The sequence below is a fragment of the Miniopterus schreibersii genome (genome assembly GCF_964146895.1).
Source record: "Miniopterus schreibersii genome assembly, chromosome: 4".
NCBI lineage: Eukaryota > Metazoa > Chordata > Mammalia > Chiroptera > Miniopteridae > Miniopterus > Miniopterus schreibersii.
In genome coordinates this window covers 76,639,381-76,659,897 of record NC_138105.1, presented here as the reverse complement: position 1 = coordinate 76,659,897, position 20,517 = coordinate 76,639,381, and the positions used below count along the sequence as shown (strand labels likewise).

The 20,517-nt window shown below is 46.1% G+C and overlaps 1 protein-coding gene across 2 annotated transcripts in view; it reads right to left on the bottom strand.

Moving 5' to 3' along the window:
• Window positions 1–3,844: 3,844 nt before the first annotated feature.
• Window positions 3,845–20,517, bottom strand: part of SLC39A14 (solute carrier family 39 member 14) — a 42,760-nt gene continuing 26,087 nt past the window's right edge. The window contains exons 2-9 of one of the 2 annotated variants that reach the window (XM_081135928.1): window positions 17,758–18,035; window positions 15,680–15,866; window positions 14,694–14,863; window positions 10,537–10,659; window positions 9,633–9,821; window positions 9,299–9,506; window positions 8,277–8,461; window positions 3,845–6,941 (exon numbers count right to left, since the gene is read on the bottom strand). In XM_081135928.1, coding sequence (XP_080992054.1) covers window positions 6,795–6,941; window positions 8,277–8,461; window positions 9,299–9,506; window positions 9,633–9,821; window positions 10,537–10,659; window positions 14,694–14,863; window positions 15,680–15,866; window positions 17,758–18,021 — 1,473 coding nt within the window. In that variant the 5' untranslated portion in view covers window positions 18,022–18,035 and the 3' untranslated portion in view covers window positions 3,845–6,794. Of the gene's footprint in view, window positions 6,942–8,276; window positions 8,462–9,298; window positions 9,507–9,632; window positions 9,822–10,536; window positions 10,660–12,601; window positions 12,772–14,693; window positions 14,864–15,679; window positions 15,867–17,757; window positions 18,036–20,517 lie in introns of both variants that reach the window. The other variant, XM_081135929.1, reaches the window with a different exon arrangement.

Sequence of the window (20,517 nt, the reverse complement as noted above, 5' to 3'; positions counted from 1 at the left end):
GACTTGGGTGTCATTCTTAAATTTTGATGTATTTAAAAATAGCTAAGCAGCAGCATTCCGGGTCCTGCTACCTTGAGTACACTCTGCTGCTCAGGCAGCCACATGCACTAGGTGGCGGTATGCAGGCTCAGCTCCAAGTACAGCACAGGCAGCAAACGAAAAGACAACCCTGTTGGCAGTTGTGGGAGGAAGAAAGGTGCATTCACCAGTTCACAGGTGGGTCTGCAGCTAGCAGGGGTGACCTAGTGGTAGCAGACATCGACAACCAACGTATCCGGTTCTCTCCAATGAGGGCCAGTTCAAGGTCCACTTTGGGGTCTGAGGGCACTCACCTGGGCAGCTACAGTGCTCCACAGGTGTGGCAGTGGACATTATCATGGCAGACAATACAGTTGGGTCAGCATCCCTTTCCCTGAGGGCAAGTTCAAAACCAAGATTAGAGTGGGAAGCCCCATGGGCCCCAAAGGAGTGGCTCTAGACCTGAATGGACATATCATTGTGGTTGACAAGTCAATGTGTCTTCACCTTCTAGCCCAATGAGAAGCTGGTTGGCCATCTTGGGGGACGTGGGGCCACTGACGGCTGGGCCCCATTTTGTGGGTGTGAGATTGCAGTGATGGATTTTCATAACCTCTCATTGAAGGTGTACAGTGCCAGTAGAGTTCCTCTTTGAGTCTGGTTTCCACAGCGAGGGCAATGGGCAGTTCAGCTCCCCCACGGGTGTAGTTGTGGCCTCCAATGGGAACATCCTGTAGCTTACCTGGTCAATAAGCCACATCCAGGTATGCAATGGCTCCTTCCTCTTTGTATCAACACATCTGCAGAGCCATAGGGCCTGGCACTGACCTTCAGACAGCAGCATGATGGTGGCCAAAGCTGGAAACCACTACCTTAAGACCTATGCTGCCTCCGATAGCTACATAGGCACACTGCCTTGTTCAGAGAGGGACAGACATAGGGGTGATTGGATAAGAGGGTATGGCCAGGTGTGCCAGACCTGGCATCACTAAATGTGGGCTGTGGACACTGGTGCACCCAGTGCCTTCCTGTTCAGCATCTCCCAACCCCAGGGTTGCACCTTATTTTATTCTTGCTTTGGTGACTGGGTGGGCCTGGACTGTGGTCCCAAGGATGTGTGCAGAGCTTCCCCCTATTACACACTTCCTATCCCCTCAGTGTGCTCCCCACATCCCAGCCTGTAGCCAGAACAGCCTCATACTCGGGGCAAAAGCCCTTCTGGTTGTCTCCTTACCACCCCATATATACTGACAGAGACTATAATTCCCCACCTCCCATGTTAAATAAATGTGCTCACAAAAGGAATAAAGAACCAAAAGCAGGATAATATATATTTTAAGAGTGCATTTCACATTTAGAACTACTTCATCAGAAGATTTTTCAGCGGCCTCCACTAGGAATTTCCTGAAGGCTTTCTATTACATGTGTATTTATTTAAAAATGATGTGGATTATTGCCTAAATTGATTCTTAGGCAACCTCCATGTTCCAAAGATCTATTAGCAAAACACTGAGTGGGGGGAAATCCAGAGCCTAGTGGAGGAGCCACTTCTTGGCTTATGATTGCCAGAGTGAGAACACTGGGTTATTCCTTAACTACAACTGATGCTACCATCTTAGAATCCCACCCACTTTGGCCAGGGTCAAAGATTGCTGTTATACAGGAAGGGTAGCCAACACCCTTCCTTCATTTAAAGTAACCCTAAATAGACATCTGGCAAGTAGGGGTTGTGATATTGGAAAGAAGAATGGTGTTTGGCTAGCAGCTCTAAACATACTTAGCTAAGGTCTGATAAGACCCGTGGATCTTTTCCAACCACCAATTCTATTTTAAATGGAATGTAATTCATTTTATTCTAGAAGGGTGGATTTACTCCTGCTGGGATTCTAACCTACCCTTCCTCAGAAATCCAGGTATTTCATACTAGGTCACTGAGAGTAGAAAATCTTTAAGATAGACCAACATCTTGTTTTCCCACAAATCAAAAGCCCTGTGTCCACATTTGGTGTCTTTATTATTTCTTGAAATGGATTTTGCTCAAATCAGATCTCAGCATCACTGAATGGTAAGGAAGAGCATACAGAAGCAACACAATAGGTCATTCACCTTCCACCAAAAAGGTCCCAAATGGCTTAGCTCTAACAGTATTACAAAGACACGGCTAAGATCCAAGTTTTAATCTCCTTAGTGACCTGTTTACATTGCTTAGCTCTGTTCGATATGGGCCACAATCACCTCTCTCAAATGTTTCTAAATGAAGGAGGACCAGGTTACAGGGCATAAGCAAGACCAACACCAGGGACAGGAAAACACAACAGGAACTGCTGCCAGTGGAAAAGGGGCATGCTCACACACACACAACTTATAGGCACTTCATGTGTTCTTTTCATTCATTCTCTCTGGGTGGCAGGTGCCGAAATCACAGAAGGAAACCAGACATAGCATCACCCAGAAGGAACTTGGTGTGTAGAGAACAGCAGCAATTACAGTTTAATTCCAGTAACAGGTGTGTGCAGGGAGGCACCAATCCCAGCCTGGGAAGGCTCTCGAGAGGCAGCACAAAGCGAAGGATGAAATGAAGGTCATTCTGAACAGCCGATAGCAGTCTAGTATAGTAGCTAGTTAATGCAACTTACAGGACCAATATGAACCGCTCAATCAATTACCCATGAGTTTTAAAAACTCATGCACCAAAATGTTGCTGGTCCGATTCCTGGTCAGGGCGCATGCCCAGGTTGTAGGATTGATCCCCGGTAGGGGGCATGCAGGAGGCAGCTAATCAATGTTCCACTCTCACATCTATGTTTCTCTCTCTAATCAAAAAAATTTTTGTTTTTTTAAATCCTCACTAGAGGATATTTTTTCCATTGCTTTTCAGAGATAGTGGAAGGGGAAGAGAAACAATTTGTGGGAGAGACACATCAATTCGTTGCCTCCCACAAGTATCCCAGCCTCAGGGCTGGGGATCGAGCCCGTAACTGATGGACATGCTGTTGGCCAGAAATGAACCAGGAACCCTTCAGTCCATGGGGCCGACGCTCTAACCACTGAGCCAAACCAGGTAGGGCAATAAAAGTATTTTTTTTTAAAGTGAAAGGACTCAGCAATAGGCACCTGGGAACCTCTAACGTATATAGCAGTAAAATCACCTCAATTCTTTTATTTTACTGCTCACTTACAGTGTCAAACAAATTCTTGGTCCTATGACTAAACATAAATAAGGATTCAGAATTTAAATCTTATGACAGAACTTTTCCCTGTAAGACATAGAGATGTGGTTAACATGAGCCAAATGTACTAAAGTTTTAATTCATGGATTTATAACAAGGGAAAGCTCTTCTTAGGAAACACCACAGTTCCATCATGCAATGTCAGTGAAATCACAAGACCCATAAAAGATAAATTAATCATTTAAAATAAACATGCTTGTCCTGGCCAGTTTGGTTCAGTGGTTAGAGTGTAGGTCTGCAGACTGAAAGGTCCTGGGTTCAATTCCAGTCAAGGGCATGTACCTTGGTTGCAGGCTCAATCCCCAGCCTGGTGCAGGTGCATGAGGGAGGCAATCAATTGATGTGTCTCTCTCACATCGATGTCTCTCTGTCCACCTTCCACTTTCTCTGAAAAGCAATGGAAAAAATATCCTCAGGTGAGGATTAAAAAAAAAAAAAAATGTAATGAACATGTTATATTTAAGATTCCTTCTAAAATCTCTCCTAGTGTAAGCTGGACCAATAAAACAAAGCTTTGAAGTCAGTGAGACACCATTGCCACCTTGTGTTTAACAGGCATCATTGCACCCACATTACTGCAAAGATCACGCTTAGAATTCAATAGTCACAGAATATAGCTTTATTTCTAGAATCTTACAAATAAAACATTTAAAATCCATATAACTTATTTTCTTTTCTAATTTATCCTCATAACTCCTGAGTTATTTTAAAAAATACTGTGATGGAACTGCAGAACTGTAAAAGGAAATATGAACAATAAAAACCTAACCTCTCTTGCAAAAATCAGACAACTTTTCATTTTTAAGCAGATTTCCAGCGTACTGCCATCTCTTTGGAAGAATACTTACTAAAAACAGGTCTTAGGATACCCAAACAGAGAAGCTTTCTTTTTTTTAAACCCAGGGTGAAGGACTAATGACAGAAAGCCCCAAGTTGACACTAGACACAAAAGGCCTTTGGAGGCAAAGAAGGAAGGCAACCTGCATGGCAGGGGAGGGTGAGAAGCAGCAGAGCCCCTGCTCCCAGGTCACTGCTCCTGCACATGACACTGACCTTCCTCGCTATCATTAACAGGAGCTGGTTCATCTGGGGACAGAGGTGGAAGATGCGAATGCCAGAGTTGCAAGTCCTCAAAATTCACTACCCCTCAGACTTCTAATATATACAAATGCTTTTAAAACAGCAAATTCAACACTTGAAAGTCCAAAAGAAATCGGCCACATTTTCAACTCACAAGGCAGGTCTGTTGCCAATGGCAACATACAATCAGTCACATGGTTTGAGTGTTTTCTCCCTTCCTAAGCTCCAGGCAGGACTGGCCTCGGGACTAATGACAGTTTAAAGAGAACTTCCCTTTGAGGCCTCTGTCTATGAAAGGAAGGTTCTTAATACATATGTGCACAGAAAGGAAAAGCACCCTACTACTTCAAATGTTTTTAATCTGTTAAAGATTATATTTTTGAGCTCCTTCTAAAACTAGAAACCCACTAACCCTAACTTAGTATTTTACTCCAAGAATAATGTAAGGAATGATCTATAGGGAATGCTAAAATTATAAGTTTAATATATCAATGTGAATTAAGGAAAGCAAAATCTTCTAAAGTCTTAAAGTTTGAGTGTTATTTTCTGCTAGCTCCTGAAAGCAAGTTGAGAAAAATAAAACAGAGAAGACAAAGAATCAGTAACAATAACAACGATATAAAAAGTTAGATTCCCACATTCAAGGAATTGCTTCTTTGGTAAAACTGGACCATAATCCTATCAGGAGACAGTCCTGATATTTAATCTAGAATCTGGGTAACTGTTTTCCTTCTTCAGCCCATTCTCAAATCTGTCAGTCACCCGGCTAAAGAAGGAGAAAAAGTATAAAGCATCACCAGCAGTTTTCCTGCTCATGTTCTTTTCAAGAGTATTCCTAGTTTGAGGGATGTTTCCTAAGGAAAAAAAGAAAACAAAATAGAGTCTGCTTTTAATTACTGTATAGTGGAAAGTTTTTCTGGGTATGAGAGAAAAAACCCACAGGTGCTGGCAATGAACCAGCCCCTGTCAGTCACACACACAAATCAGTTTTCGAACACAACCCCTGGGCTGCAACTGTGGGCACCACTAAGAAAGGCTTCTGGAGAGACTGGCTCCCCAAAGTGGCTAGAGAATCTCACATTATCAATATGATAATAATAAATCAATTCACCTAGTGAACCTGGAGATGAGCTCCCCTTGAAGCCAGAGTTCTGAGAAGAGGGCTCCACAGTGCCGAAGAGGCTGGCCTACAGTCTCACAGACAAGTCTATCGATCCACTTTCTGAAGAGAGTTAGAGCAATTAATATTCAATACAGGATTCGCCCTTTCTTGTTTGGGGCGAGGGAGGGTGACCTAGACAGTGCCATTTGAAACCCATTCAAGAGTAATCAGTAGGTCGTCTATTCTGCACACATCTGCAGAGCCCAACCAAAGTTCTGGATGTTACACCTCAGGGTTCTACTGTTCATACTTATTTGTGCAATTAGCAAATCCTAAATGGTGTCTGCATTCACTCCTTTCCTGGTACCCTTGTCAAAAAGAGCACAAGTTGTACTCTGACTCCGCAAGTCAACTTGCCACTTTATAGCAGGCGTGTGGGCCAGGGGAGGAAAGTTTGTGCAGTCTCCCCACTAATACCAGCATCGTGAATGTGCTCAGAATGTACTTCTAGGGAGGCAGCTCAAAAGTCTCAGAAGAAGGAATTGAGAAAGAGAGGTGGGAATCACAACAAAACCAGTTGATTTCCCTTCTCTGCCCTCTGTACTTGTTCTGAAAGAAGGGGAGGTCCAGGCAACTGAACCTACATGCTAGCTCTCCCAGACGGCCAGGAAACACCACATCCAGCCACAAAATCAACATCCAGCTTCCCGTGGGCACGAGCAACTGTCCGGGCAGGACACACACCAAGGGTTCTACCTCCCCTCTCACTCAGGATGACCTCACCTCCCCTTTGCCCTACTCTTCTGTTCCAATTCTGTGTTCTCTTTGAGAGACGAGGCAACTGAACTGACTGGAAAAATGGGTGGAACTCCTGTCTCTTGTACCTTTTCTGTAAAATACAGGCGAATCCACTTAAGGTCCAGGATACACATTTAGATTCATAGGCCTTAAACTATAGATTCACCTCCTGATATTTCTAACCAGGTTAGGACTGCTGCCTGCATTTTTGCATTGTGGGGCAAAGGGTCCCAAATCTCTCAGCACTGGTTCAAAGAGAAAGGGGCCAGGGTAACCAGAGAAAAAAATTAAGCTTGTCTGCTAAACTCCATTCAGGTTCCAGAGTCACTCTGAGAAGGAGGGAGAGGAAAGGGAGAGAGGTGCTACCTAGAGACCGTTACCAGGCAGCTTATTACCAGCACAGAGCATTTTAAAAACAGCTGACATTTTAGCGCAGGAATACAGTCCGTGTCAGTTTCTCACAGAACCGCCACTCCCGAGGTGCTTCGTGGGTGCCGGGTCCAAGGGCCAGGGATTCAGGCAGCCAAGGGCCCTACACCTCCAGTTCCTCTGACTCCTGCAGGGCCCTATCCGATCTGGATCTGTCCTGAATACATGGTGAGCAGCAGCATGATGGCAAAGCCAGTCAAGAGGCCCAGGTTCTGGATGACAAAGGGGACCAACATGCTGCCCTTCCTTTCATCTTCCCGGGAGACTTCATTCATCTCAGGGAACTGACAAAGGAGAGAAAACACAAGACCGCTGCAGTTCCTTTCCTAACTTTGTATGTCCAGGAGAATTCAGTCCCATAAAGATATTATAGCTAATAATTGTCATCACATTTATTCTATTAATATTTATACATGGTAATCGTAGCAATTAGTATATAACATGACTTATGATAATAGTTATTGTTATTGGGGTGAAAATTATATAATAAATAATTAAGATATATATCTGTCATATACATATAAGGTATCCCAAAACAATGTATACACACTTTAACAGCTGATAAACTCACTTAATTTTCACTCCTTTTCAAGTTTAACTGATTTGAAATAATGGGTGAAGGCAGACTACGCTTTGAACAAAAGAATTTTATCCTAAAGTTCCACTAGACTTTTTTATACCGGGACACATAAAAGATAAAGTTTACAGAACAAAACTGCAACAGTCGACAAGCTGAGGGTGCACAAATACTGAACGAAATGGTTCTTCATGTTTGCGATTCCATTAATTCATGTTATCAGCAGTGCCTGGACCAGCATGGTCATCACTTTGAAAATAGGTATTGACAAAAAAAATCATTCACTTCTATAAATTCTTTTAAATTTTGAAAATGAACTGTATGTTAATAAACATTGACTTTATAATCTTTCAAAGTGTGTATACATTTTTGGGGGACACCCTGTACATATCAATTGGTTTACAAAGATAATTAACAGCAATAGCCCCTAGAACTTGAATGTAACAGACTTTCTCCAAGGTGGTTACCACTACAGCTAACCCTTGAACATGGGGATTAGGGGCGTTGACCCTCGTGCAGTTGAAAATCCATGTGTAACTTGACTCCCCCAAAACTCAGCTGTCCCTTAGTATCATGAAGGATTGGTTCCAGGATCCCCCACTACACCACAGATAACAAAATCCGTGGACGCTCAAGTCCCCTATGTAAAATGGCTTAAAACAAAGCACATTGTCAGCCCTCCACATCCATGGATTCCCAACCGCAGATTGAAAGCAGTACAGGTGTTTATTGAAAAAAAATCCATGTACACATGGACCTGCACAGTTCAAATCTTTGGACCCTGGAGTTGAGTTTAGTAATCATTTTCTTTTAGGACATATGCTAATGGAAACATAAGTTTTTTGTTCTTTAAAATCTAATGTCCCTTTAAAAACATTGAATTGCACACCTTAAATAGGTGAGCTTTGTGGTATGTGAATGATTCCTCCATAAAGCTGTTAACAAAAACTAACAAACATCTCCTTAGCTGTCCTCCTAATGACTTCAATGACAAAGTCCAGCTTTTGTCATTTTCCCGCGGTATAAACTATGCAAGACTTACCATATCAGCCAGAGAAATATACAAGAACATTCCTCCAGCCAGGGCAAAGATCCAATTGGCAGAGAAGTGGCTGCCGGCCAGGATGCCAAAGGCCAGACCCACGTAACAGCAGCAGGCAGAAAGGAAGTTGAAGAAGAGTGCTTGCTGGATGCTCATGCCAGCATTGAGCAGGATGACAAAGTCTCCTAGGGTGGGGAGAACAGAGGGGAGAGTATGGACAGTCACTCTAGGATGTGGGACAGACAGGAGGATGAACACAGACTGCTTCAAGTATGGATAAAGTCTGCGTGAAAATCAAGACAGCCCCAGACATGAGATGGCAGTGACAAGTCAAAGGCATCTTCATCTTCATGTCCAGAGCTATCTCAGATTTCAAAACTGGCCATGTACGTCCAGACAAGAGGCTGAAAATAATGCAAAATAGGCAACCAACTAGCAACAGCCTCATTTCTCTTCCGATTGATGGTGAAATAAGAGCTTCCCTCCTCAATGAATGGTATTTTTAGGAAACAAAATTGAGACCAAGGGAAGTTAAGTAATTTGCCCACAGTCACAAGCCAATAAATGGCAAACCCAGGACTTGACCTTGAGTCTCTGAGCCTCCAAAGTCCAGACATTTTACACTCCCTCCGATAAAACTAAAAGCCTCCCAACAACCCCTGGCTCATCTACTTTCTTCCACCCACCAGCCTTCTACCATGCATCTCAGTCTTTGGGAGATTAATAGGATGTAACAAATAATGAATAGGAAGTGCCTTTCACTAGTTTCCCCTTTCATCTTCATGATAAACCTACAAGGCAGGTACTGTTATCTACCCCAACGTATAGGTGAGGAAACTGAGCCACAGCAACTATTAATTCAACTGTTAAGAATTAGTGGTTAGATTTCACATCGCATAAAGAACGTATTAATTAATTACAAAAAGCGGTTTGAAGTGAGGGAGGAGTCAGCCATAAGAACGGTGCTGGTGTCAGTAGCGAGGCAGCAAAGTGGAACGGGGCTGGGGGGCACGTGCACTCACCTAGCTCGTGTGGGAACTCCTCACAGAGAATGGCCACCGAGGTGCTGATGCCTTGGAAAACGGACACAGTGAAGGAGGCTCCGATGGCCAGGCCGTCGATGAAATTGTGGAGGCCATCGCTCAGGGTTATCATCCAGGCCAGAGTGCCAATATCAGAGTAGCGGATGCCTTTCAGCCAGTAGCAGGCACTTTGGGAAGCTTGCAGGTCCTACAAGAAAGCCAGTCCCCACAGCCCCCAGGTCAGGGGGCGGACGATGGACCTTCAAGGTAGGCCTGAGTCATCAAGGCCATTATCTCTCAAAGGTCCTCACCCAGCAGCGGCTGGCCCACTCACCTGGACAGAGAGTGAGCCCACGATGACCTTCTCGTCCATCACGGGGACCTTGCCGTCCAGCTCGCTGCTGCAGTGCTGAGGAATCATGTGGTCCAGGTCCCCATTCTGCAGCTTCTCCGTCACCCCCTCCTCCTGGTCCTTCTTGGAAGGAAGCGTCTCGGAGGCATAATGGCTATGTCCGTGATGATGCTGGAGGGACCACAAGAAGCGGTGAGGACAACACTCACCAAGCCCATCAAGCTTCCTGAGACCTGTCTGAGTCAAAGCTGTGAGCACTGGGAAGACCCCATTCCCACCATCAGAAAAAACACACAAGTAGGCAACACCCACAGAAACCCAGCATGTTAAGAAAGCTGAGCCAAGGTGAATGCAAGGGCCTGGCACAGGACAGATATCACAGCAGTGACCGCAGGGCCCACACTCATTCCAGAGAGGCAGCACTGATCAAAATATTTAGAGTCCTTTGCAATGGCTAATTTTATTCAATTCAACAACTACTTGGGGAATAACTACATGGCAGGCACTAACGGCATCTTCCTGGATCTAGACTATAAATATCAGTCTTATTTCTTTGCGGTCATACTTCATACACAGTGCATGTCCATTTCCAGCCCCTCCTGCGTCTCCTAAAGGTATAAAAGTATGTTAAGGAAATCATTTAGAATGAAACAGGGAATAAACTGCCTAGTAAAAGGCACACAAGCCAGATCTTGTTTCTGGTCCTCCCCTGCCCCCTGCTATTACCCTTGTGAGGTGAAATGGGGTGTCTGCTCATGAAACTTGTGGGCTCTGCTCCCCCGGAGTCCCCTGCAGCGGTGCTGAGGACCCACTACCATGACACACAGCATTTTGGAGACAGATGCTTTCCCCAGGAGGACCTCCCTTACCAACAACTGGACCTCACCTCGTTTTTCTGCTTAAGGAGCATTTTCAAGATCTTCTCTGTGAAAAAGAAAAGATAGAAACCCCCAAACACCACTGCGGACTTGTAGACGTAACAATCCTCCATAGGTCTGAAACCAAAGGCCTGTGGACCCAGGAAAAGAAAATGAGTTTAATAAACAGTCTCCACTGGTCCCCTCTCATCTCTTAACCACTTCTGTGATTGTAGGAAAGGAGACAAGCGCACTGGGAGATCTGTCATCTACCCATCTCCTTTCAGCAAAAGCTAACTCTTGATGTTTCCCGAATGTCCCATCACCAGGCCTGTTAGGTTCTCTCTAGTTTATTTTCTGATGCAAAAGACAGAACGTCTTCAGAACTGTACTGTCAGGAACAATAGCCTGTAGACAGTTTTCTGCTTTTAATGAGGATGCTGTCTCCACTTCTCCATTTGCCAGACTCTGCTGGCAAATCCCACATTTATAGAGAAGACGTGTTTATTTTCATTGCTTTCTCATGTCCCTGCATGATCTGCTTGTGAGCACAAAGGGAGGGGGGCATGTGTAATTATACTTTCTAAAATGGGAAACCCATCTCCCAGTTAAATAGTAAGAATTGCGGCATCTTCCTGACCACAGGCCTCCCAGTGACCACAAGGCAGAGAAAGCAGACTGTGTCGCTGCATGTGTCAATTTTGGGGGTTTTGAGTTCTCTCTGGAAACCCCAGTTACTATGGAAGGGGAAGAGAGATAGAATCCATTGGGGAGTAGACAGGAGTAGAAATCAGAAGAATTCCTTTCTCAGGGATGCTCCTGACCTGTAGTGGGACCTTGGGAGAGAGTTTAGTGACCTGCTCTTCAGTTTTCTGATAGGAAACTGCCCCCTTAAGGGAATAAATTCCAGCCTTCTCACGAATGGGTCCAAGATAAAAGTGATTGTAAGTACCAAGAGCTCTGGGCTGCCTAAAACTTAAGTGTTTTTCCTTTCTGATTTTAAGGGACAAAATGCAATGTCTACTCATTGGTATAGTTTTCTAAGAGACATAAAGGTCAAGTTCCAGGACAGTCAAATCATCTTAGGGAAAAGTGGAGTAAAAACAGGCAATTAACAGTTCTCCACAAAAAGCCACGACAGACGGCAGAGGACAGGAGCACGGCTTCAGGAATTATAAACCTGGCCTCTGAAATACGGGCTCTTGTCCAGGTCAGATTCCTTATCTGGTAAATGAGTAAAACATTACTTGTTCTCTAGACATCACAGAGTTTATCTAAGGATCAACTAAGAAAACACAGAAACGCATCTTGGAAAACAAAATTGTCAGAAGCAGCATGTGGCGTCATCTTTGTGCTTCATCTCCCGCCCTGTCCGGGCCTGTCAGACCACCTATGGTGAAACGCTTCCAGCCTACTGTCATTAGCGGTTAGTAGACAGCTTACTGTCTGCTGTAGATGACACCCAATCAGATGAAACTTCTCCGGGGCCGCCTGCCAAACTTCACAAAGTCTGAGCTTCCTCCGCTTTTGTGGAGAATTTTCTCACTAACCTGCGCCAAGGGGCAAAGGTGCCTTCAATACACGTGACACCAGACTTTCTATTTGGATTACCTTTGCCTCATAATACCCACTGAGAGTGGATCTTTTTATTGTGACCTATGGATTCTGTTGAGTGTGTGTTTGATGTGCGCCAAAGCCCTAAATTAGTGATATAACTTCACTACATCTTTTCACCAACAGTTAGACAGCACCTCCCAGGCATTTTACAAATAGTAACTCACATAATCCTCATGACATCATCATCAAGTAGGGCCTGGTATTTTCCCCATTTTACATTATGAGGAAACAGAGAGGCCAAGTGACTTGCCTGAAGTCACCCTACCTGTCAATAGTAAAGCTCATATTTGAACCCAGCTCTTAAACCTGTGCTAAGCTGCCTCCCCTAGCTCTGCCTAAGTCTTAGCTTCACTTTCCTAAATCCTAAAGGAAAAGACCTCCTTTCTCTGCCTTCCATCGAACTGGAGGGTCCTCCCACTGTGCCCGCTGCCCCAGGAGACAGTGTGCTCCTGGGTGAGGAGCCCTGGCTTGCCATACCTCAGGGATGAGCTGGAAGAGGGCGTTGGAGTAGAGGGTGCCAATCGCCAGAGCTATGAAGTAGAGCAGCAGCCTCTTGTAAAAGGTCTTCTTCATGAAGGGTACCACACTGGCCCCCATGAGGGAGCAGAGGGAGATGATGGTCACGCAGAGAAGACCATATCCCCACACTGCCATCGGGTGAGGCCAGCCCCACCCAGGACGGGGAGAAGGGTGAGCGCCCCATGGCACGACAACCACCATTTAGGGGAAAGAAGGCGGAAGGGATGGGGCAGCAACAAGGAAGGTTTTGGTGGATATTAACAAAGGCAACAAAAAGAAAAAAATCAGAGAGACAAGTAGGGAGGGAGAGAGAAATAGAAAATTTGTTAGTGATTCAAGTCTGATGAAATTTCCTTTAATTAATTCAGAAGAAATGAAGAGGAATTCAAGGTGGCCCTGAAACTCTGTGGCCTCTGCCCCCACCACTTTTGGTGGCCGAAGTAGCACCTGCCAGCTGGTGTGACTGGCAGGGCGGGTGCTACCTCGGCATGTAGCCAAGGTGTACACAGATCTATCCAGAAGCTGCCACAGCAGATATTGGACCCGTGGGCTCTCTCTAACAGGAAACAAGAGCAGCTGGAAAGAGCCTGATACCGGGCCTCCGTGTTTGCTTTGTGTACCTGAGCCATACAGCACAGGCACATGCACCCACACCTGGGCTCGGCCTGATGTGCTCAAAATACAGCAAAGTGCAGGGCCGAGCGATGGGGAACAAGTGAGGCCCGATGCCCGTGAAATCCAGATTCTTAACTCCTCAAGGTGTGTGTTTGTTCAGTTTTGCTTTGAAAGGGCTCCAGTGTAGAGAACAGAGTTCCAAGACCACCCTGCACAGCAAATATTTCCTCTACCATTTCCCAGGGTCACACACTCCAGTGTGAACAAAACTGAGCCAGGATGAGGCACTTCCCTGTGAGCCACAGGGCTGGAGTGTGTACAATTCTCTATTTCCATCCAATAGGCAATGAGGCCTTTCATTTAACATAATTATTTTAAAATTAATAAATTCGACTTCTGGAGCTAGAAAAAAAAAAATAGCCCAAGATGAGGCCTCCCCTGAGAAGTGCTTCATGGGGAATTTTGAGACAACACTGAGATGGTTTATCTTAAACCAGATTTCTCTCCCATTGTTAAGAAGGAACAGACAAGACCTGGGCACTGCATTTGGTACCTCTTCTGGCTGAGTTTTTTGATTGGGAAAGGATGGGCAGCCAATAACACAGGCTCTTTTAAGAAAAACAGCTGCCACCATCCCCAGAGGAGGTCCCCACATAATCACCTCCCCTGCCTGTCCCTGCCTGAGCTGGCAAGAGGGGCAGACTGTCAACTTGGGTCTTTTTTTTTTTTTTTTTAGCTCCACAGTGGTCACAATTAAAAAACAAAATTAACAAACATTTCCAGTCAAGTAAGGGCACCAGGAAGTCAGTCCTATCAGGAGAAAGTCAAGATGCAAGGCAGAAATGATGGAGCGCCCTTCTTCCTTTATCTCGTAATTTGCATTTTGTTTTTGTGGAAAATCTTTGTTCTGTATTTGGCACTGCTTAAAAATTATGGCCTGCTTAAAAGTAAAAATAGATCGCTCACCTTTTAGACCAGTTCTACTTTATCAGGTGGTAACCTTTCCCTTCCACCTCATTCCAGATGGATCATCTGTTGGTGGCCACCCCTGAGCACTGTGAGGGCCTCTACTTAGAACAGAGGGGCACAGAGTGCCAAGGGCATGGATAGAGACCACCGGCTGCAGCTTTCTTTTTGAGCCCTGCAAACTGGGCTAAGGAAAGGCACCGAGGCAGGAGGCTGAGACCCCCGCAGACAGGAGGGCAAATGCTAAGAGCCTTGCACCTGACATCACCTGAGGAGGCCAGAGGTAAACCTGGGTGCCCCAGGAATGAGAGTCAGACGTCATCTGTGCCCCTTGATCTGAGGGAGAAGTTAATTTGTCAGGAGGCAGCTGTCAGGTGCCTCGGAGCAAAGGGCAGGGGCAGGATGTCGGCCAGGGGGAAGGCTCAGCGGACGCCCCAGGGAAAGACGCGCACGTTCTGTTCTACTGCACCTCTGGGATGAGCTGGAAGAGCGCGTTAGAGAACAGCGTTCCAATGGACAGGGCGATGAAGTAAGTGAGCACACGGCTGAAAAACGCTTTCTCCGTGCAGGGCAGGACGAGGGCTCCCAGGAGAGAGGCCAGGTTAATCAGGGAAACGCTGAGGAAACCAAAGCCCCACACTGTGGAGGAACAAGAACAGACGAGGGCCTCCATTACTGGGAGTGGGGTGCCCCTGCTGCCTGGGGGGCCACTCCGAACCCAGCTGTGATCAGGGCGCACAGAGGTCTACCAGCCCATCAGTAAATATTTGCCGAGTCCACCTCTTGCTGGGTGCTGTGGAGAAGAATGGAAAAAAAACCCACAAAAAAATACAGCACAGCTGCTGTCCAGAAGAAGCTGACCTTTTAGATGGAGGCGGGTGAAAACGAGAAAGGCTAAGAGATAAAGAATGGACAGCAGGAAACAATGAGGCGTGACACAGGCAGCCTGGGCCAGGTATCAAGTGCCAGGGAGCACGCACCAACACGACAGCATTTCAAAAGGGCGAGCTGGGCCCCAGCGAGTCGTGTACACTCGCAGGCCACGGCGAGTCCGCTGCGGCTGGAGCAGAGGCCCTGGGCAGGGGAGGGGGAGAAGGGTGACGGGGGCCGACGCCAGGCCCTGGAAGGTCTGAAATGCTAAATGGAAAAGCCAAGGTACTGGCCCCTGTGTAGTTTCATGAAAACTAAAGTGGCAAAGTCGCCATAAAAAGCTGGGCTGGTGCATAGTTGGGCTGGTCCAAGAGCCCAACACTGAGCGTGCACCGGCCCGTCTGACGACACGCTGGGCCAGTCTTCTAGGTGCAAAGATGCCAGGATCGCGGCCACTCTAATTTGCCCCTCCTGATGGTCGTAACCTGGTCACCAGTTAAACACTGAGCGAGCAGCCCTACCATTGCGCAGCAGAGGCCCACGTAAAGACAAGCGCGGGGACCGGGCCTCCCCGTCCCAGCTCACCTTCCACCGTGCTCGGCCTCCCCTCTTCTGTCTGTTCATCCTCTTCATTCTCCTGGTTCTCGGAGGAGCAGGCCCGGGAATCCAGCTGCTGGAGGATGGTGGGGCAGAAGTCCTGGAACTCACTCGGCCCGATCCGGGACTGGTTGCTGAAGTTGTGGGCAGCAAAGAGGGCTCCAGAACTGAAGCACTGAAACGAAGGTGAGGGGCAGAGAGCCTCTCAGAACCCAAGGTCACACCTTGCCCTAGGCAGTGACCGACTCAGCATTCCAAGAGGGGGGAAGAAAAAAAAGAAGGAAGAATTGTCCAAATATCGGTGATTCTGTAAGACTAATCTCCACGGGTGAGAGCAAGGTGGTGCTTCAACTAGAAAAACTGGTAAGTTATCTTGAGATCAGCCATTGGATTCATACATACCTGAGGTACAACATCTGTAAATGACTGCCCAGAGGTTCTGGGAGTAACCGAATTCCAATCATTATGACCAGGATGTGTTTTCTAGAAAACATGAGGCTATTTGCACACCTGAAGATACAGCTTCAACCAGATAGCAAATCTGGCTGCGTATCGCAATAGCCCAGGGAACTATTCTATTAAAATGCAGAGTCCAGCCCGGCTCGTGCTGGCACAGTGGTTGAGTGTAGACCTACGGACCAGGCGGTCACAGCTCCATTCCCAGTCAGGGCACATGCCCGGGTTGTGGGCTCGATCCCCGGTGGGGGGCATGCAGGAGGCAGCCAATCAATGACTCTCTCTCATCACTGATGTTTCTGTCTCTCTCTCCCTCTCCCTTCCTCTCTCTGAAATCAATAAAAACATATTTTAAAAATAAATAAAATGCAGATTCCAGATACTTTTCCAGAGCTATTGAGTACGTGTGGGTCGGCCAGTGGACATGAGCTTCGGTCCCCTTGGGAGACAGCAGTGAAGTTACTCTCACACACTGTTCCTGTGAAACATGGCTATTTCCCTTCTAAATTATACTTTATACATGTCAGTCTTTATCTGAGTTTGGATTTACATGGGCCTACCTCTAGAGTCAGCCTTCTGGGCATGCGGACAAAGGAGTTTTGGGCCTTCAAAGCTGAGGATTCTGCTGACCCCAAGACATTGCCATTGTGCCAGGAGGCCTCTGGGGTGGGGCTGCATCAGCCCCTAGGGCAGCCTCCTCACCAACTCAAGACCCTCACCACACTCCTGTGGTTCTGCATCCAGGTCACATGGGGCCCTTGACCTCTCCAAACTCCTTTCTCCTTCAAGTTGAAGCTCCAGGACACCTCACCCATGAGCCTTCCTGGACTATTCTAGCGCACACTCATCTCTTGATCTCATTTTTTGAACCCTACAATGGCTGTCCAATCCACAACATTTAATGCTTCCTGTTAATAACAGCTAACTGTCCTCAGTTGGTTGCGCTCCCCGTCTTGAAAATAACCCCCTTAAACATGACACATTTTTCTCTATTTCTCACAACACTAAGCACAGGAAAAAAATTGAGATATAAAGCCATTGCTGGCTGACATATCTGACTGCCTCTAATAGCTTTAGATTCAGAATAGCCAAAATGATATGGGAGAAAGAACAGAGAACCAGAAGCCAAAAAGACCTGGGCCTTAGTCCTGGTCCCCCCAGGATCTCACTATGGGGCCCTCAGTATTCTGTCCCATAGAATAAAGATTTTTCCATTTGCACCTAGAAGTGCTGTGAGGCTCATCTGGGAGAGAGGAAGAAGGGCTTTATAATCTACAAACTCTTAGAGATGCTAGCTGCCCTGGGAAGCTCCAGCTTACCAGCAGTTCCAGGTGATCCCAGTGTAGCTGCAAGGAAGAGTCTGCAGAGCTAAGAGCCCTACTTCCAGGCTACCCTTTGGTAATGGTTTCAAAACACCCATGGAAGAGGGCAGGCAGAGCTGCTGGAGACTCAGACTTGCTGACCCAGACAACGGGAAGGACTGGCCTCTCTGCTCTGTCATCAAGGCCTGCCTATCCCAACCCCGCCTGCCCTAAGCAGCTCATCTCCGGTGCCCCACTAGACTGGGAACCCCAAGAGCACAGAGTGCTGAGTAGAGCTGGGAGCCTTACCGTGGACAGGTTTCTCTGTCCCTGTAGGGGCTGGGTGACATTGTTCCGGCCCACTCCCACATCCAGGTGGTTGAGCAGGGCCTTCAGCTGCTGCAGGGTGAGGCTGTCACCCTCCCCATAGCGATGCATGAGATCCTGCAGGAAAGAGGCTGCACTGATGGCTGGCGTTGCCGTGGACCCCGAGTGAGTCTCAGAAGCAGCTGTCCATAAGCTGAGCAGGGTCAGCAGGAAGCAGCTAGGGAAGGCTGGGTGTAGCAGCTTCATGGTGACAAATAAGCCTGCAAGAGCAAAAAGCCAGGTGAGAGTGAGGCTTAAAAACCCACCTATCGGCCCTGGCCAGGCAGCTCACTTGGTTAGAACGTCACCCCGATATGCCAAGGTTGTGGGTTCAATCCCCAGTCAGGGCTTATACAAGAATCAATCAATGAATGCATATATGAGTGGGATGACAAATTGGTATTTCTCTCTGTTTCTCCCTCCCTGACTGCACCCCCTCCTTAGAGTCAATTAAAAAAATAATTTTTTAAAAAGTCCTTATCTTTTAGAGATACTGAAATAACCATGGATTAAATAATATCCGTGTTTTGCTTCAAAATAATTAAGGAGGAGTATTTGCATGAGAGTGTAGATGAGACAAGATCGGACACAAGTTTGGTCATTCCTGAACCTGAGTGATGCGCAGATGGCAATTCATTATACTATTCTGTCAGGTTTTGTATATGTTTGAAACTCTCCAAAATAAAAACCTAAAAAAATTAATACTACAACTAAAATAGGGGGGGGGGGAAACACACTGGGAAAAACATACACCATCAAACATGACAAAGGATTACTTCTATCCTGCCTAAATTAGGGAAAAAACATGGAAAATACTCAGTCTCTCTGATTTGCTATGAGTACAAATGGAAAAGATGGATAATGCTACTGCTACTTATTAAAATAGCAACACAGATTAAAAAAAAAAAAGATATAAAACCAAATGTTAGTGAGGTTGAACAAATAAATAAGATACAGCTAGTAGTAGCTAAGTAAATAATATGACTCTTGAAAAGTTATAATTGAAGCATTTAAATCCTCTGAATCTGTAATTCTTCTAGAATTTACACTAACAGACGCAATTCAAAAATAAAAAGGCTACAGGCAGAAAGAGGCGTTAGAGTCGCGTGAGTTCAAATGTATCAGTTTCAGGGATTAGTTAGTATAGCTCTAAAAAGGAGACTCATGAGCTTAATGTTAAGAAGCAGAACAATTACGTAGCAGAGTTAAGAACTGAGAAGGAACAGAGAAAAGTGAAAGCTTTAAGACAGTAGGACTAACGATTTTTCTTTTGTTAACCACTTCCCTTAGTACAGTTATAATTTAATTAGTGAAATAAATATCAGGAAGGGAAAACGAGCCTCCTATTTAATCCAGACGCAGGAACCCAGCCACTGCAGTTGTTCCCACACCTCCCCAGCCTCGAGGCCTCACAATGTGCGTCACTCTACCTCCCGGCCTTTGCTTGTGACATAAGACCACACAGCAGAGTGGTTCAGAGCAGGCCTGCTGGCATCCCGGCTCTGCCATTTACAAGCTGTGTGATGTACGGCGAGGTATTAACCAGCATCAACATTTTAGAATCGCCCAGAGCAATGATGGCCTTTAGTGTGAGAAAGACCTAGCTCAAATTTCCGCAATGCTGCTTACCCAAAGTGACCTTGGCCAAGTTACTTTGGCTTCTCTCCACACCTCGGTTTTCTCATCTATAAATCTGGTAGCACTCATTGGATTACTATGAAGATTTAATGCCATGAGCTACGACAAGTCCACCGGGTGCCTGGACTTTAGAAAGCACTTAATAAAACATGGCTATTATTTTATGACTTATAATTAGCACAGTTCCTCTACTTTGACTCTCTCAGCCCAAATACTGAACTGCTAACAGAAAGATCAGAAATACCCCTGCGTGGCTATCTATTCCAGGCCTGCAGGACACGCACATCACACAAATACCCAACCACAAGCACATCTGGGACATTCCAGGCTGTATGGGGCACACACAGGATCCAGGGACACAAAACATCACTCTTCATGGAATATACTGAGTCGAACAAATGAACAGATTAGGCATCAGCAAAAACGATGCTTTGTAAAAGTGTTACCTTGAGACTAACAACTCTCAAATCTCCACCAACAACCAAAAGTTAAATTATGGTGTGCAGGGTGGATCTTAATCCAAAAATGGCTAAACCCCAATGTACAAAGAAAGCTGTTCTCCGTCTGACCACATTCATCTGTCTAAGGCCTGTGCCGGACTGTCAAAATGAAGAGCTGCGTGGGTTTAGGAAAGGAGAGGCAGAGGCAGCTAGCGATACCAGCGTGCACATCACTGAATGCTGATATTCACGATTCCTGTAAGAGAAATTGGGACACTTATCCCCATCTACTAAATGAGGAGACTGGGGTTCAGAGATTAGGAAACGTGATCCATAGACAGCAAGTAGAGCAGTGAAGTCAGAAACTAAATTTTTCATGAAAGGAAGCCAGGTCTCAACAACACTAAAGCCAGGGCACTCTTAACCACTGTCCCCGCTGGGTAGAGACACAAAAGTGCACGCTCTGGTTCCCATGAAGACCCACAAAATCCTATCAGCCCCAGCAAGCACTCTGTATGGGAACCCCCAGGTATGCCTTAGCGGCTGGGCTGTAAGGGCTCCTTATTTTAGGGCTCCTTTTGTAGAATCACTTCAACAAAAACAACTGTTCAACTTCAGCTATATT